General features: G+C 39.5%; 1 protein-coding gene across 6 annotated transcripts in view; it reads left to right on the top strand.

Moving 5' to 3' along the window:
- The first annotated feature begins 3840 nt into the window (after window positions 1-3840).
- SPATA7 (spermatogenesis associated 7) overlaps window positions 3841-18280 on the top strand; it is a 38985-nt gene continuing 24545 nt past the window's right edge. For 2 of the 6 annotated variants that reach the window (XM_044924659.2, XM_006061471.4), the window contains exons 1-4: window positions 3844-4045; window positions 10050-10124; window positions 12204-12299; window positions 15237-15284. In XM_044924659.2, coding sequence (XP_044780594.2) covers window positions 4027-4045; window positions 10050-10124; window positions 12204-12299; window positions 15237-15284 — 238 coding nt within the window. In that variant the 5' untranslated portion in view covers window positions 3844-4026. Of the gene's footprint in view, window positions 4046-10049; window positions 10125-12203; window positions 12300-15236; window positions 15285-18280 lie in introns of all 6 variants that reach the window. The other 4 variants (XM_025295131.3, XM_025295130.3, XM_025295133.3 and 1 more) reach the window with 4 other exon arrangements.

The raw sequence follows: 18280 nt of genomic DNA, 5'->3' as shown, positions 1-18280 counted from the left end.
CATGTCACTACTATTGGAGAAATTCTACCTTGGAGTCACGTTTCAAAATGCTTTTCACTCCTTACACTCCTTGAGTAAGATTTGTAGGTTAATATTGTCTCCTGTGGGTTGGCTGTCTTCCTCACAGAGACGCAGTTTAAAACTTTCTTAAAGCCCCCTCTAGTGACAAACAGCAAATTAATCCATTACTTCATAATATTTAATACCACCAAGCTCTAAATTTCCATTTTCTCATCTATTTATTAGATAAATGAATAAGCTGCAGCATTTTGATTGGAGAATGGTTAAGATATAGTCAATAGCTTGAATTTCCAAGGTTCCCACCAAAACCTAGGGGATTTTCTTTTGAAATAAAAACCAACATCATTTAATTCCATTTCTTTTCTCTGCCCTGAAGGGTACACCTTAAAAAAATCCCCTAAAAAATGTCCTTCATTTTTATCCTTCAAGGACATTACAGATGAAAATATGTTTATAATGAGCCACTGAATGGGAAAAGATTATCTTGGCCTTTAGCTCTTGGTGTCTCCATTACATTCACTGCATAATTTTCATTCATAAAGCTGAGCATGGCCAGAGAAACATAAATTCTCTAAATTATGAAATCAATGGTAATCTATAAAGATAGAGATTAAATGTAAATGTAATAATACAATGTTTTAAAATAATAAGTAATAAAATATAATAAACTATACAGTATATGTATTGGGCTATATACTATGGTGTGTAATAAATATTATGGTATGTAATAATATATTATGGTATGTAATAATATATAGCTTATGTCATTTGTATCTCTTTTTCCAAAGAGCTTCAAACTCATCTAATTAAAAATAGGCTTGATTAAACCATTAAATAAGAGAAGAATAAAAGCCTTGAGTCATATCTGACTCTCTGTGACCCTATGGACTGTAGCACACCAGGCTCCTCTGTCCAGGGGACTCTCCAGGCAAGAGGTCTAGAGTTGGTTGCCATTTCCTTCTCCAGGGGATCTTCCTGACCCAGAGATCGAACCCGCATCTCTTATGTCTCCTGCATTGGCAGGTGGGTTCTTTAACTGCTAGCTCCACCTGGGAAGCCCATATAGAGTATATGTATTAGGCTATATATTATGGTATATAATAATATATAGCTTATTTCATTTGTGTATTTCCAAAGAGCTTCAAACTCATCTAGTTAAAAACAGGCTTGATTAAACCATTAAATAAAAGTAGAAGAATAACAGCCACCTGCATAATATAGGGAATTAAAGAGATGAATAGAAAAATAGGCTATGAATAGTTATTGCAGCAAAGCATAAGTCTTAGTTTTGAGCTGACAAGCTAAGACAAAAAGAAGAAAGTCAGTAAGAAAAGTAAACATACCAGTGCATTAAAAGAGAACAGTGTTTTCCTTCTGAAATACAGATAGACAAGCCTCTAGATAGCAGTAACGAAAATGTATCATTGGAATGATTCCTTAACAATGAGAAATTCATGTTTTAATATTCAACAAAAAGTCTCAGGAACGTCTGTGCTCCAAAGACATTGCAGTTGGTGGTGACTCCCCATTGGAAGCGTGTTCCTGGGAGCGAACTCGACAATAAACCCAGGCCAGCTGCACACATTTACCCATGATCGGGGTTATCTCTGGGGATAGCAACCAGAAAGGGTCTTCTCTTTTTTATACAGAGTGAAGACAAATGATAATTAAATTAACTATCATAAAGGGACTCATGATATGTTCTCTGCTATGGTTGGAAAGAAGAGGACTCTCTCGTGCACTTCTTGAAAGAACTGGAACAAAATGCTTAGAAATCATGAAATGAGGATGGTTTCAGTTGAAGTTGGCTACCAAGCAAGGTAGTCTTCACAACCCTCATTTTGTTGTCTCTCAATCGTGGAGCCTCTTTCCTTCTGGAAGCCAAAATTTACTTTTGATACCCAAAGGCTACTCTCACAAGAGAAACTGGCATCATCCTTGAGTGAGTCAGGTCACTGTGTTGCCTCTCCCAGGGGTGTTTGCCCTTTATGCTTCAGTTCTAATCCAATTTAACAAATGCTTACTGGAGGTCTAGTATATGCAAGATATTTTCCAGATGCTAGTAATGGAATAAAAGGCTTCCCGTTCTTAGTGATTTCAAGCATTAATAAGTAGGTAGGCAAGAGTGTCATTGTTCTCTAGGTAACACCTGACTCTCTGCCCCTCACTTCAGTCGCTCAGTCGTGCCGACTCTTTGCGACTGCGGCAAAGTCCATGGGCTGCAGCACGTCCTGTACCCCTGGGTATCCTGCCTCTGTACCCTTCTAAATGACTTTTTGTCGTTGGGGCCACAGAACCATCACACACTTCCACATTTCTCAACTCTGAATCTAATTTTCTCCTTTCCCTGGAGTCTTAGAAAATCAGGAATCCAGGTGAATTTCTGGCTATAGATACGCCTTTCCTTTTCATAATGTTCCTAATTTACTCCTCTGTGCCTGAATTCCCCTTCTGAGACAAACTGAACACCTCGTTCTGCCAGGCACTGCATGTGTTAATCCTTACAACTACAAAGTTAGTAGCATCTCTTACATCTTAGACAAGGGGCTTCAGGCTTGGAGAGGTTTACAAAGCAACTCAAGAGATGTAGGAACTCATTGCAGCAGAAAACTCACAATTAGACGTTCCACACATCTGCCTTCAAAGACAGTACTTTTGCCATTACAGAAGAGATGCTGGTGGGAGGTGGGGGGTGCAATTTTGCGTCTCAGAGGACCTTTGGCAACAGCTGGGGACCTTTCCTGGCACAACCAGGGGTGGAATGGGTGGGCTGCTACTGCCATGCAGTGTGCAGAGGTCAAAGCTCGCTGCTGAACACCCCGCACTGCACAGGACAGCCCAACAATCACGCATCCAGCCCCGAATATCCGTAGACCTGCTGCGGACGAGGACACGTTACAGAACGCTGCCCCAGTCTGTCCTCACGTCCAAGGATTCAAAAGTAACTCAAAAAACTCAAAAGTAACTCCTTCGAAATTAAACAAATTGTGGAAAGCCACGGATAATTGAACGCCTTGTTCACGCTACAACTCTCTTCCATCATAAAGGAAAACTGATGACTTAAGATTTTATTATTATTTTTAATATAAATTTATTTATTTTCATTGGAGGCTAATTACTTTACAATATTGTATTGGTTTTGCCATACATCGACATGAATCCGCCACGGGTGTACACAAAAAGGCGGAAGGTGGTGGTGAAAGAGGAGGGGGTGGGGGGAAGCTCAGGAAGCAGAAAGGAAATGTAAAGTGATTACTGGGATTAAGAATTAAGATAATATGTAGATGCTTTTCATCCCCAGGATTTTCACTAATCCAAATGTTCAAGTACTGCTGCTGCTTGTAAATTTAATTATTTTGGGCTTCCTTGGTGGCTCAGATGGTAAAGTGTCTACCTGCAATGCGGGAGACCCGAGTTCGATCCCTGCGTCGAGAAGAAATGCAAACTGATTATTGGGGTTAAGACTTAAGATAATACGTAGATGCTTTTCATACCCAGGATGTTCACTAATCCAAATGTTCAAGTACTGCTTGGAAATCTAATTATCTGGAGCCAGTTAAATGTTACCCTTAGCTCAACCAACAATTCTTTCCGGGACCCAGGGGACACGGACGCCCGATGAGGCCGGCATGTCTTCCCGCTCGTCCCGCAGCGACAAGGCCTGCCGGGTGCTGGGGGCGGAGTCCCGACCGGCAGCAGAGCCGCAGGGCCGCAGGCCGGCGCTTCACCGCAGCGTCCCGACTTCCTCCGCTCCCCTCTCGAGACCCGGGGTACGGGGCCGCGTGGGCGCGTCCCTGCGCGGTGACGTCACAATCCGGCGCCTCGGGGCCCTCCCTCAGTCGCCCGCCGCGCGTCAGTCTCCGGCCGCCGCTGCTGCTGCGCCGCGCCGCCCCGCCCTCCGGCTGCCTCTCGCCGAACCTCTGCCGCGGGGAGCCGGCCTGGCCCCTGGAAGGGCCGAAGGGGACGCCGCAAGTCCCCGCGGTGTGGCCGCAGGAGAGCCCGAGCATGGACGCCAGCCGGAGAGGTAAAGGGCCGCCGTCGCGGGCGCCCGCCAGCTGCCCGGCCCCCTCAGGTGTGGGGTCGGCGTCGCTGCCGCGCGCGCGCGCTCCCGGGCCCCTGCTTGGTCGTCAGCGTTGCCTCCGAGCCCTCCACAAGCTGTCTAGGCCTCTCGCCGCTGAGGAAGCCTTGCGTGCGGGCTCCCCAGATGCGCTCGTTGGCTCATAGAGTTTGTTACTCCGGCCTCGGGAGGCCCTGTTCCCCTGAAGTCGGGGTCGGAGGCAGACCTCCCTAAGCCCCGAATCAAGTCCCCCCCCCGCCCCCTGCACTTAGGGGTGAGCTTCGGTCTCTTCATCTCGATCGTGGTAAAAACACCCATGTCTTGGAGCTCTTGAGGATTAAATGCAGATAATACCTACAAAGCTCTTGGCACACTGTTAACAGAGTGTACTTAGGAAATACAAAATCCTCCATGCGGTAGCCCCGCCCCCAAACTACACGATAACCCAGGAATTCTCCACCCTCACAGTGAATATTGATTGCCTAGGAATCGTGTTAAAAATGCAGGTCTTGGCATTGAAACATGTAAAATATCATGTATGAAACGAGTTGCCAGTCCAGGTTCGATGCACGATACTGGATGCTTGGGGCTGGTGCACTGGGACGACCTAGAGGGATGGTACGGGGTGGGAGGAGGGAGGAGGGTTCAGGATGGGGAACACATGTATACCTGTGGCGGATTCATTTTGATATTTGGCAAAACTAATACAATTATGTAAAGTTTAAAAATAAAATAAAATTAAAAAAAATGCAGGTCTTGACGGAGGGGCTGAGATTACGCATTTCGAATGAGCTTCCAAATGATGTAGTGTTACTGGCTACAGTTTCAGTAGCAAAGAACGAATCCGTTTTCACCATGTATACTTGCACTTGACTGGATGCTCCGGGTTAAAACGCGCATCACTGTGGAGCAGCTGGAACCATGTAACTGTAACTCCAGGAGTCAGCCCAACCCAAATAGTTTGCATCTTCACACTTGGTGAGCAGGGCAGATAAGGCAGTCTTCAGGCTTCTCCCATTTCAGTGTTCGCATCTATTTTAAATTATACCTTTAAACCAAGCTGCCAGATGGTTCCTAGCAATGTCTTGCTTTGCATACAAGTGTGCCTTTATTATGTAATCATCGATCAAAATAAGTAGGAATGTAGGAGATAATTATTCCTTGATCAGCAAGCTGTATTTTCTGATAGTTTACCATCTAAGTTCCAGAAAAAGCAAACGAAAATACATTTATGGTTTTCAAAAGTTTTACCACAGAAGCTAACATGACTCTTGCTGTATACTGGAAACTATTCCGAAATTATCTCGAGTTTTAATGCACAAAACATCTTGTACATTGATTTCATGGTGAATAAACGAAAAAGATCATAAATAACTTCCCAAGGTCCCAGTAAGTGACACAACAGACTTTCAATCCAGGTATGATAAAGCAAAACCTTAGAGCAACTTAACTATCTCATGGTAGAAATGGGAGCATGGGAAAGGATATATGTAAAAATTAGAGTATCATAGACTTAGTAAGTCTATTTGTTAGTTAGGTTGTTTTTAAAATCAGGTTCATGTAAAAAAAGTAAAAAGGTTTCTGTTTTTATAACTTGCCCAATTTAACTAGCTCCATTTTTAGGACATTATATAATGCATAGTATCAAACATTGCTTTTTATTGAGCTTTTAAGAACAATGTAATACTCAACAGAGATCTGAGGTAATTGTTAATAGAAAACCATAAATAAATTTAGCTAGAGCTAAAATACCTAAGGAGACATGGAACAATGGACTGGTTTAAAATTGAAAAGGAGTGTGACAAGGCTGTATATTGACACCCTGCTTATTTAACTTATATGCAGAGTTTTTGAAGTGCAAACCCCTTACCTCAGAATAGGACCCTTAAAGAGTTAATTAAGTTAAAATGAGGTGGTTAGAGTTGCCCTAATCCCACTTGGGGGCTTCCCAGGTAGTGCTGAAAGTGAAAGTGTTAGTCACTCAGTCTTGTCCGACTCTTTGGAACCCCATGGACTATAGCCCACCAGGGTCCTCTGACCATGAAATATATACAGAGTACATTATGTGAAATGCCAGGCTGGATGAATCACAAGCTGGAATCAAGATTGCTGGGAGAAATATCAACAACCTCAGGTACGCAGATGATACCATTCTAATGGCAGAAAGTGAAGAGAAACTAAAGACTTGCCTCTTGATTAGGGTGAAAGAGGAGAGTGAAAACTCAACATTCAAAAAACTAATATGGCATCTGGTCCCTTCACTTCATAACAAATAGAAAGGCGGAAAAGTAGAAGCAGTGACAGGTTTTCTTTTCTTGGGCTCCAAAATCACTGTGAACAGTGACTGCAGCCATGAAGTTAAAAGATGCTTGCTCCTTGGAAAAAAAGTCATGACAAACCTAGACAGTACCTTAAAAAGCAGAGACATCATTTTGTCGACAAAGGTACATATAGTCAAAGCTATGTAGTCATGTATGGATGTGAGAATTGGACCATAAAGATGGTTGAGTGCTGAAGAATTCATGCTTTCAAACTGTGGTGCTGGAGAAGACTTGAGAGTCCCTTGGTCTGCAAGGAGATCAAACCAGTCAATCCTAAAGGAAATCAACCCTGAATATTATTGGAAGGACTGATGCTGAAGTTCCAATACTTTGGCCACCTGATGAAAGAGACGGCTCAGTGGAAAAGACCCTGATGCTGGGAAGGAAGGACAGCAAAAGGAGAAGGGGGCAATAGAGGATGAGATGATTGGATGGCATCACCGACTCCATGGACATGAGTTTGAGCAAGCTCCAGGAGATGGTGAAGGACAGGGAAGCCTGACGTGCTGCAGTCCTTGGGGTCACAAAGAGTTGGACATAATTTAGCGACTGAACAACAAAATTGCACCTTTTAAATTGATTAGATTTCATTACCTCTGATGATTTTAAGAGCACAGAGTACTAAGACATCTAAAGTTATTTATCTTTTGTCGCTTATGGCCTCTGACATTGTGCTCTCTCACTTCTCTGTATATACCTGCTTTTTCTTTTTCTGTGAACTGTAGGGAAACACATTCATTAGGAAGGAATTTGGAAGGAATAAACTGCATACAGGGAATAAACTACATACTTCTTAGCCTGTTTCATATGATATAATAGTAGCATGGAGCATGATGTGAGTACTAAGCAATTTATATTGATCAGGACAGTGTAATGGTTAAGACTCAGGAGCCAGACTGCTGAGGTCTTGGGCAAATGACATGTCTTACCTCTTTGTGCTTCATCTATACAGTGTGAATAATGATAGTACCAATCTCATAGGATTGTTTTAAGGATTAAGTGAGTTTCAAGCTACAAAGTGGTTAAAAGGTTGCCAAGTACACTTAGCAGTATTCAGTAAGTGAATACAAGTGAAGAAATCCAACTCAAATCGGTTTAAGCAAAAGTGGGAATTTTTGAGCTCCTGTGGAGAAGAGTCTAGGGAGGGTAGAGCTTCACACATGGTTATATCCCAGTGCTCAAGCAGTGTTACCAGTGATCTTCTTTGGTCCTGGTTCCACTTACCTCTGTGTAAGTTTCCTTCTCAGACAGGTTCCCATTGTGTGGGGCAAGATGGCCACCAGTAGTGTGAGGCCTGTTTACGTTCTAGGGATTTCCTAGTAGTTCCAGTAAAAGTCCCAGAACTGTGTCTCATTGTCTGGACTAGCGTCACATAGTCTTTGCTGATTTAGTCACCATAACTGGCCAGTTTGGGATGATATGCGCACCTCCGACAGTGGGATCCTCTTGAACCAGCTAGGCTAAGCGAAGGGAGGAGTGGTTCCTCAAGCAGGTTGAGGTCGTGTTTTCAAAGGGGCACTGGATTCTGGGTAGGCAAAAAGTCAGCAGTTTTTCCCTCTGGAGAAATAAGATTTGAGAGTTTGGTGGTTAGTTTTCTGCTTTTATATTTCTATATGCTCCTTCATGACTGTCTTTACTACCAACTCAAGTGTTACCACCTTGACTTCTCTTGTCCTAAGTAAGTTAATGCTTTTCCTTCTTGCTCTCTGACTTACAGTGTAGATGGAGCTTCTTGGATATTCTTATCTCAGGTGATTTTTTTGTTTGTTTCACTGTGTTCTAGCAGGATTTGTTCTCTCATCCTGGATTTTAGTTCTACTGACTTGATACCTCTTTTTCTGTTTTCAAACATCCATATTTCTTTCAGACTTTGTTTCTTCCCCACATCTTTATAGATTATAAAGCAGAATGACCATTTACCCATTTAAAACATGTCTTGGAATACACTATATTTGGTTGTTGAATTCCATTAAACTCTGTGACTCAGCTTTCCTATCTTGGAGGTTACCCCTCAAAACACAATCACTTTTGGGGGACAGAAGTTGTTTTGTGATGAAGTATATATCTAGTTTTCTGATAGCCCATCTTGTCTGAAAGGTGAGACACTGATGTTAGGGGAGATACTAGTTTTCTGTACCCCAGTGTTCATTACAGCACTGTTTGCAATAGCTAGGACATGGAAGCCACCTAGATGTCCATTGACAGATGAATGGATGAAGAAGCTGTGGTACATATATATACAATGGAATATTATTTGGCCATAAAAAGGAACACATTTGAGTCAGTTCTAATGAGGTGGATGAAACTAGAGCTTGTTACACAGAGTGCAGGAAATCAGAGAAACAAATTTTGTGTACTAATGCATATGTATGGAATCTAGAAAGATGGTACTGATGAAATTATGGGCAGGGCAGCAGTGGAGACGCAGACACAGAGAACAGGCTTGGCATGGCTGGTGGGGAAGGAGGGGAGAGCAGGGTGTGTGGAGAGTGACATGGAGACATGCATTACCATAGGTGAGATAGATAGCCAACGGGAGTTTGCTGTATGACACAGGGAGCTCAACCAGAGCTCTGTAACAACCTGCTGCTGCTGCTAAGTCACTTCAGTCGTGTCGGACTCTGTGCGACCCCATAGACGGCAGCCCACCAGGCTCCCCCATCCCTGGGATTCTCCAGGCAAGAACACTGGAGTGGGTTGCCATTTCCTTCTCCAATGCATGAAAGTGATAAGTGAAAGTGAAGTTGCTCAGTTGTGTCCGACTCTTCGAGACCCCATGGACTGCAGCCCACCAGGCTCCTCCATCCATGGGATTTTCCAGGCAAGAGTCTGGACTGGGTTGCCATTGCCTTCTCCTCTGTAACAACCTAGAGGGGTGGAATGGGGAGGTTCACAAGTGTATGCCTGTGGCTGATTCATGTTAATGTTTGGCAGTTTACAATTGTATAAAACAATTGTATGATTCATGTTAATGTTTGACAATTTATAATTCTGTACAGCAGTTATCCTTCAATTTAAAAATATAAATAAAACATATAAATATATATAAAAAATTAAATATGGGATGTTTAGATAGAATCCACACAGGAGGGTAAGTGGATTGGACTAGATGAAGCTTAAGACATCTTTAATCATTAAGTTCTGACATTTTTATGTACTTTTATGTAATAATTTTATAGTATATAATTTTATAAGTTACTAAATTACTCTGTGAGAAGATCACTTTCTTAAAATTATTTTTAAGGACAGACCAGCCTATGATTAACTAAAATAGTTAATATATATATATTAACTCAAAATCTTATTGATTGTATCTCAAAATCATTTAAAAACCAATATGTCAGTAATTTACAGAATAAAGTCAGTACATTCTCAAGTAACATAATTGATGTGTTTATTATTTTATCCAGTGAAACTTAAGTCTCAAGGCAGAACTTTTTAAAAAATAACTTATTTTCTTAAAAAAGAAAGCCTTTTATCTATGGCAGCAGGATTTTTATGTGATATATTATTGCTGGTTAGTAATTGAATTGATTGAATAAATTTTAAACAATTTTGGTAAAGATAAGCTTATGATTTTTTATGTGTTCAGTAGTGTCTTTGTGAAAGTTGTGTTTCATTTGTCCTAATTCATGTTTTTTTGTTAAAAGTCAGAGCAACCTCTGTCCTTCCCACATTTGATGCATCATGCCTATTTAAAGGACACTTGAGCACCAAAAGTAATGGTAAGTGAGGTACTTAAACGGTAAAAGATGGTTAAAAGATTGACCAGTTGTGTTTCCTTTATTTTTAAATTATATAGCATGATGAAAAAATACTTCATTTAATCAATATTTGAACTTCATACTACTGCTGTGCTGTGCCCAGTCGTGTGCTGCTCTGTACGACCCCATGGACCGTAGCCCGCCAGGCTCCTCTGTCCGTGGGATTTTCCAGGCAAGAGTACTGGAGTGGGCTGCCATTTCCTCCTCCTCCTCCATACTACTACTTAGAATTAAATATTGCAAGAATTCCTGAGACTAGAGAGTGTAGGAGTCCATCCTGCCCTGGATGTGGCCCTGGTCACCTCCTGCCCCCTGTGGCAGCTCCAGCCCAGCTCTTCTGTTGCTGGCAGACTGCCCTGGCTGAAGGTTTGCCTTCCTTGTTAAAATGTTGATTAGCAGGTGGTTAAAGACACAGCACTGAAGAGGAAAACCCAGGCAGAGAAAAAGAGCACTTGAAAAGTCCATTTTGTATCAGGAACAAACACTTGTCCAGTTGGGGCTCTTTATCCAGTTGGAATTTTTAGATCCTCTGAAAGGAAAATCAACATTCTCTAAGATGTTCTCTAAATCTATATTCTGTAAGATCAAACATCTTAATGTTTTCACATTTTAAGGACTTTAAATTTTAATGTACATTTTAAATATTTTATAATTGTAGCTTAAAATTTTTAAGCCTGGGTTTTTGGTCAAAATAATTGAAAGTCTTTTTTTCCTTATTTACATGAAAAATCTTTGATGCCGATCCTCCAAATGTAAAAGAATCATTTTCAATTACTCACTTATTTCTTGGTAATAAAGCACATATATACACATGGAACTAGAATCATAAACTTTGAAAAATAATTTTTAAATAAAAATTTGGAAATAGTTTTAAAAGATACTTACATAGAAAAACAGACTGAAGAGCAGTATGTCATTTACTAACTTTTTTATTTTAAGAATATGTTGCAGAGCTGGTATAGAAACAGTGATTATAAGTATGAGATTGCTTTGGTTCGCATCCAAACTATGTCCTTTATCAGCTGTGTGATCTTGAAGACGTCACATTCCTGTGCCTCAGTTTTCACATCTATTAAATGGTGATGATAATGACTAAATGAGTTACTGCATGTAAAGAGCTTAGAACAATATATGCATAGTACCTACTCAATAAACGTTTTTAGTAGTAGTTGTCGTATCAGTGTCAAGGTTATCGTTATTGCATATACTTTTATTATGCATAGAATTTCCGTAGAAGGATACATTAAAGAAGTAGCAAAGTTTACTTCTGGGAGAGAACACTTAGGGTCAGGGCAGGAAATTCACTACTTTTCAGTGTATATGCCGTTTTAGCTGCAATTTTTTTTAACTACATTATGTATTATTCTCAAAAACTGTTTAATATTTTAAAAAGTTATGCCTGTGTTTATGTTTATATTTTATATGTTTATACTTGTATATGCATGCTTAATTCTAAGATTTCTTTTAATAGTTTAGATGAGGTCAAGAAGTTTAATGTCATCTAATTTCTTTGTGATTGTACTTGTCTTAAGGTTGTCCTAATACTTCCAAAAGAATGCAGTAAACTGATTTGTAGGTCTTGTTTTCAGGTATAAAATTAGAAATTTTCATCTCAGAATAGAATCTTCACCTGTAGGACTTGTTTGATTTCCCACACCAGTGGATTCAAATGTTAAGCATGATAACATTATTTTATCATCAGGCAAGCAGCTAAATATTTTTAGTTATGAGATTGAGAGCTGTCAATAAGAAATAGTTTTGTAAATGTAATGGTAGATATCTTCCAAAATCTTGTCCCAAAACTCTCAGGCTTGTAAAACTTAGGAAGGTTGGAACCCAGAGCAGTCAGTAGCTCGTCAGTTGTCATTGCAGGATGACAGCCAGGACATACTCAGCATCACAGATACAATGCCAGTGTCTCCATGGTTAAAGTCCAGAACATTTTATAAAAATGTACTTAATGCTGAGTAACTTGTTTATCTCATGATGGATTTTAATTAATTTTAAATATATAATGATTAAATGTGTTTTAATTTTTAGCTTTGTGCACTGACTCCTCCTCTCTCAGACTAAGTACCCTCCAACTGGTCAAGAATCACATGGCTGTTCACTATAATAAAATCCTTTCAGCCAAAGGTAAACATGTGCAAATGTTACTTTCTGTACCCAGTTTAAACCCTTCTCAGCTTCACTTCTAATTTGTGTTAATCTGTAGCAAAAATGAATACATTATTTACCAGTGGGTTTGTGCTTGGTGTAGTAAAGTACCACCTACAGATTCTATGCACCTAGCAAATTCAGAATGCCATTTTATTAACTGTGTTCGAATATAATGTCTCTGTTTCATTTTACCTGTGTTATTCCTAATATATTTTTGTGATTAGATGCTGATCTTAATACTGTGATTAGACAGTAATTTATAATCTGTTCTTTTTAATACATTCATTCTTTTACATATTGTCTATGGTGGCTTTTATACTAAAAGGCAGAGTTGACTGGTTGTGATGAGGTTCTATGATCCTGCGAAGCCTGAGAAATGTACTGTCTGTTCTTTTACAGAGCATGTTCACCGACTTCTGGTACAGACCATTTCATTATTTCACCAAAACCTTCTCCCTAGTCCTTTGCAGTCACTCTCTTCTCTCCAGTTCCTGGCAACCACTGACCTCCTTTCTTCACTATAGTTTTGCCTTTTCTAGAATTTCATATAAGTGCAATTATACAATATGTATCATTTTGGATCTAACTTATTTCAATTAGTTAACACTCTTGAAACTAATCCATGGTCAATATTTCTTTCTTTTTTTTGCTAAGTAATATCCACTTAGTGAATATACCATAGTTTATCGACGTTCACCAGTTGGTGGACATTTGGATTATCTTGACTCACTTTTGGCTATTAGGAATAAACCTGCTGTAAACATTCATTTAGAATATTTGACCGTATGCTTCCATTTCACTTGGATAAATTTATTTACTAGGAGTGGAACTGTGGGGTAATATAGTAAGTGTATGTTTAAGTTTATAAGAAACTGCCAAACTGTTTTCGAAGTGACTGTCATTTTTTGTTTCCGTCACTTCCACATCCTCACCAGCTCTTCCCATTGGCAGTCCTTTCTTAGCCACTCTCTGGATATGTCATGGTATCTCATAGCATTTTAGTGTGTATTTCCCTCATGCCTGATGATAAGAAGCTCTTTTTTCCTTTTTTGTAAATTGAAGTATAGCTGACATACAGTATTATGTTAGTTTCAGATGTACTGCATGGTCATTTGACATTTGCTTATGCTCTGAAATGATCAGCAAGGTGAGTCTACTAACCATCTGTCCCCATAAAAAGTTAATCACTGTGTTTTTGATTCTTTCCCTTATGCCATGTATTATTTATTTGAGGCTTACTTATTTCATAAAAGGAGGCTTGTACCTTTTAATCCCCGTCATTTTATTTTGCCCCACATTCTCAGCTTCCTTTTTTTTGCCAACAGCATTTACTCTCTGTATCTGAATCTTTTCATTTTGTTTTTTTTTTTTCAGATTCCATATATAAATGAGATCATACTGTATTTGTCTTTTTTGTCCAACTTATTTCACTTCCAATAATACCATCTAGATCCATTAATATTATAGCAAAACACAAGATTTCATTTTTTGTAGCCAAGTAATGTTCCATTGTGTATATATATCACGCCTTGTTTTTCCATTCATCTATCAAAAGATAACTTAGATTACTTCTATATCTTGGCTATTGCAAACAATGCTACAGTGACCATACAGCATATAGCTTTTCAAATTAGTGTTTAATTTCCTTCAGGTAAATTCACCGAAGTGGAATTACTGACCCATATGGTAGTTCTATTTGTAACTCTTTGAGGAGCCTCCATACTGTTTTCCACACTGATTGTACCAGTTTAGAATCCCACCAGCAGTGCGTGAGGGGGTGCCTTTTCGTTGAGCAACTTTTCTTATTCTTATTTTCCATCTACGTATCTTCTTTGGTGAAATATCTATTTAAATCTTTTGCCCATTTTAGAAAATGGGTTGTTTGTCTTCGTAGTGTTAAGTTGTGAGAGTCCTCTTTATAGAAATACAGTCCTATGTCAGATACATGTTTTGCAAATATTTTCTCCCAGTCTGTGATTTGTCAATTCATTTTCTTTATTTAAGTTTTTATTATGAAATAACTTTAGACTTAACAGAAAAGTTGCAAAAATAGTACAGAATGTCACAGAAACCCTGCATCTAGCTTTCTCTGATATTAAGATTTTATATAGCTATAGTACAATTATTAAAACCAGAAAATTAATATTGACAGCATACTATTAACTACAGACCTTATTTGAATCTCATCAGTTTTTCACCAATGTCTTTTACAAAATTTTTTATTTTACCATTTGAATAACTAAAGTTTTTAAAATTTTGGTTAAGTTTTAGCTTCTACACTGTTTCTAATCCATTTTGAATTAGTTTCTGCATCGGGTGTTATATAAGGATCAATTTTTTTGCCTAAAAATGTCCCAAGTACCATTTGTTGAAGAGATTGTCCTTTCTTCACGGAACTGCCTTGGCACTTTTTAAAAGATAATTGACCATATGCAAGGGTCTGATTCTAAACTCGCTCTTCAGCTCTGTTGATCTGTGTCTGTTACGACACCACACTGCCGCAAACACTGTAGCATTACAGTGAGCCTTGAAATCAGATAATGTCGCTGCTCTCATTTTGCTCTTTTTTCTCAACTTGTTCTGGGATTCCAGGTACTATATTGAGTGAGTGACACAGGTAGGTTAAGTCAGTGACACTCAGTACATTCGTTTTCCGGTGTTCACTGCTTCACTTTGAATAGTTTGCATTGCTGTGTTCAGGTTCACCTATGTTTCCTTCTGCAGTATCCAGTGAGCTGTTAATTCTAACCAGTGTGTTTTTTATCAAGGATATTTTTTATCTCTAGAAGTAGCATATATATCAAAACAAGGAACTTCCAAGTTCTGGAACCTCTTGTGATTTTGACTTTTGATAGTTATTGTCGTTTATAAATATTAAGAATAGTATTAAAGCAAGTGATTTTTCTCTTTCAGCTGCAGTAGACTGCTCAGTTCCACTAAGCATGAGTGCCAGCATCAAATGTAAGTAATTTTTAACATACTGCCTTTTTAAAAGAAAATATGGTAAACTGCACACACAACTTAAAATGTACCTTCTTAACCATTTTCAAGTCTACAATTCAGTGACATTATGTGCATTCTTCTTGTGGTGCAGCCATAACCACTGTCCATTTCCAGAATTCTTTTCATCTTGGCAGAACTGAAACTCTGCCGGGTTTGTTGGGATCAGTGTATCCAGGGCAACAGCAAGAAGAGCTGCAGCTGGTGTGAAATAAACCAGCTGAAGAGTGACAGGTGCTGAGGTCATTGAGAAAGGTCAGAGAGATGCAGACCACACGGGGTTTGGCCATGTGCAGGCACTGGGGCTTTCACTCTAAATGACACTGAAGACATTAGAAGGCCTTGAGTAGAGGAAGAGGAATAGCCAGTTTCACTTTAAAAGTATTTCTGTGGCTGGTAAGTTGAGAATAGTCTACAAGGGGCAATGGTAAAAGCAGAGTGACTAGTTGGGAAACTAATTCAAGTGAGAGATATTGGTGGCTTGGATCAGAGTGCTTGTGAGTAGAGGGTGTGTGTGTGCACATGCTCAGTCACTCAGTCCTGTTGAACTTTTTGCGACCCCCATGGTCTGTAACCCAGTAGGCTTCTCTGTCCATAGAATACTAATTGTGCTTGTAAGCAGAGGGAGTATGAAATGGCTTGATTCTGGAAACTTTTCAGATGTCTGTCAACAGTATTTCCTGATGAACTGGATGTAGATAGAATATGAGAGAAAAAGAGGAGTGAGTCAAAGATGACTCCCAACGCTAAAAAGACAAGAGTTATAATTCACTGTCGTTGGAAATATAAAAGGAAGGTATTTAGGGGAGGAAGTGAATCAACTGATTCGATAATTCAATCTTGGTCATTATAGTTAAAAATAAATACCTATTAGAAATCCAAGTGGAGATGCTGAGGAGGCAGTTGGAATGCAAAGCCTGGAGCTCAGGAGGAGGTTCCAGGGTGGAGATAAACATTCAGGAGTTGGCAGCAGACATGGTATACTTACAGAGTTTTTGTTTTTAGAATTGAGACCTAGTTAGTGCTTATTTATCCATGATACTTTCTGCCTTCAGTCAGTTGAGACAGGAGTTTTTCTTTATGATCATGTAAATGAAAAAAATTGTGATGTCTAGAAGAACCGCAAATATTATCATCACCACATTGAAGTATAGTGATAATCATTCTTTTGTGTGTAACATAGCTGATGTGCATTCTAATCAGTACAAACTTACTTAGAAATAGGCTTTATAGTAGACATATTTTCAAAAAGAAATGTCTCTGGTCTTGAGTCATGTCTGTTTTTATAGTCTTCTATCAAAGCAGACAACTGAATTGATAGTTGCAGTCGGTGTCTAAATTAGGATGTCTCTATACTTTGTTGAATTGTTTAAGTAATTCCATATTCTAATGCATTAGAAAGGCTTTCCTTTTTATGTTTTTAGTTTTTGGCTGTGTGTGGGCTTTCTCCAGGTGCGGTGAGCAGGGGCTGCTCTCAGTGGGGCGCTCGGGCTTCCCTTTGCTGTGGAGCACAGGCTTGGGAGGTGGGCTCCGTCGTCATGGCACATGGGCTGAGTTGCCCCGCTGCATGTGGAATCTTCCTGGGCCGGAGACTGAACCCGTGTCGTCTGTCTTGGCAGGCAGATTCTTAACCATTGGACCACCAGGGAAGTTCCAAGAAAGGCTTTACCTTTTATGGCAGTTTTGTTGACAAATAATTTTCATACTATAGAATTTATGGATTTTTACCAAGTTTACAAAACTGTGCAGTCATCACTACAAACCAGTTTTAGAATATTTTCATCATCTTAAGAAGATCCCCAAAATGGTAGCTTTGCAGCTGCTTCCTCATCCCACTCCGAGACTTGAAAGCCATTAATCTGTTTTCTTTCCCTGTACATTTGTTTATCAGTCAATTGACACTTTCGCTGTTTGTTTTTTGACCATGATAAATAGTGCTTCTGTGAACATTCATGTACAAGTCTTGTGTGTGAATGTAAAGTTTCATTCCCCTTGAGTATACACCTGAGAATGGACTTGCTCGGTCATCTCATAAAATTACATTTAACTTTTTAAGATACTCCCAAACTGTTTTCTGAAGTGACCATAACCATTTTACATTCTTGCCCCCGACATATTAGGATTTCAGTTACTCCGTATCCTTGCTAACACATTATTGACTCCTTTTTTGATTAATAGCCATTTTAGAGTGTGAAGTAGTGTCTCGTGATTTTAATTTGCATTTTCCTCATGATTAATGAGGTTTGTAGAACATTTTTATATGCTTATTGGCCATTTGTATTAAATGTATCTTTAATTTGCATTTTCCTCATGATTAATGAGGTTTGTAGAACATTTTTATATGCTTATTGGCCGTTTGTATTAAATGTATCTTTAGTAAAGGTCTTTTCAAATGTTTTGTCCCATTTTCCCCCCAAATCAGGGTGATTTGAAACTTGAAATTATCTTGTCCATCAAGTTGAGATACATTCCAATTAAAAAACATATGTTAAATTTAAAATTTTACATGAAAATACAAATTAATAAATTAATACAAGTCATTTAATTTATGGTTAGCCTCTTTAAATTTTTTATTTTTGGCTGCACTGGGTCCTCATTGCTTTGTGCAGACCTTCTTTAGTTGCCGAGAACAGAGGCTACTCTTGGTTGCTGAGCGCAGGCTTCTCCGTGCGACGGCTTCTCTTGTAGAGCCCAGGCTCTAGGCCCTTGGGCTTCAGTGGGTGTGGCTCACGGGCTCAGTAGGTACAGCTCGCGGGCTCTAGAGCACAGGCTCAGTAGCCGTGATGCACAGGCTTAGTTGTTCGGTGATGGAATCCTCCCAGACCAGTGCGAACCCATGTGCCCTGTACTGGCAGGCCGATCGTTAGCCACGGTGCCACCAAGAAAGTCCCTCACCTTCTTTTAAACTCTGAAACTGGACTAGCTTTCATTTTGCTGTTTTTCAGTCTTTAAAAATG

Source organism: Bubalus bubalis, chromosome 11 (assembly GCF_019923935.1).
Source record: "Bubalus bubalis isolate 160015118507 breed Murrah chromosome 11, NDDB_SH_1, whole genome shotgun sequence".
NCBI classification, from domain to species: domain Eukaryota; kingdom Metazoa; phylum Chordata; class Mammalia; order Artiodactyla; family Bovidae; genus Bubalus; species Bubalus bubalis.
This window is presented reverse-complemented; position numbering and strand designations above follow the sequence as displayed.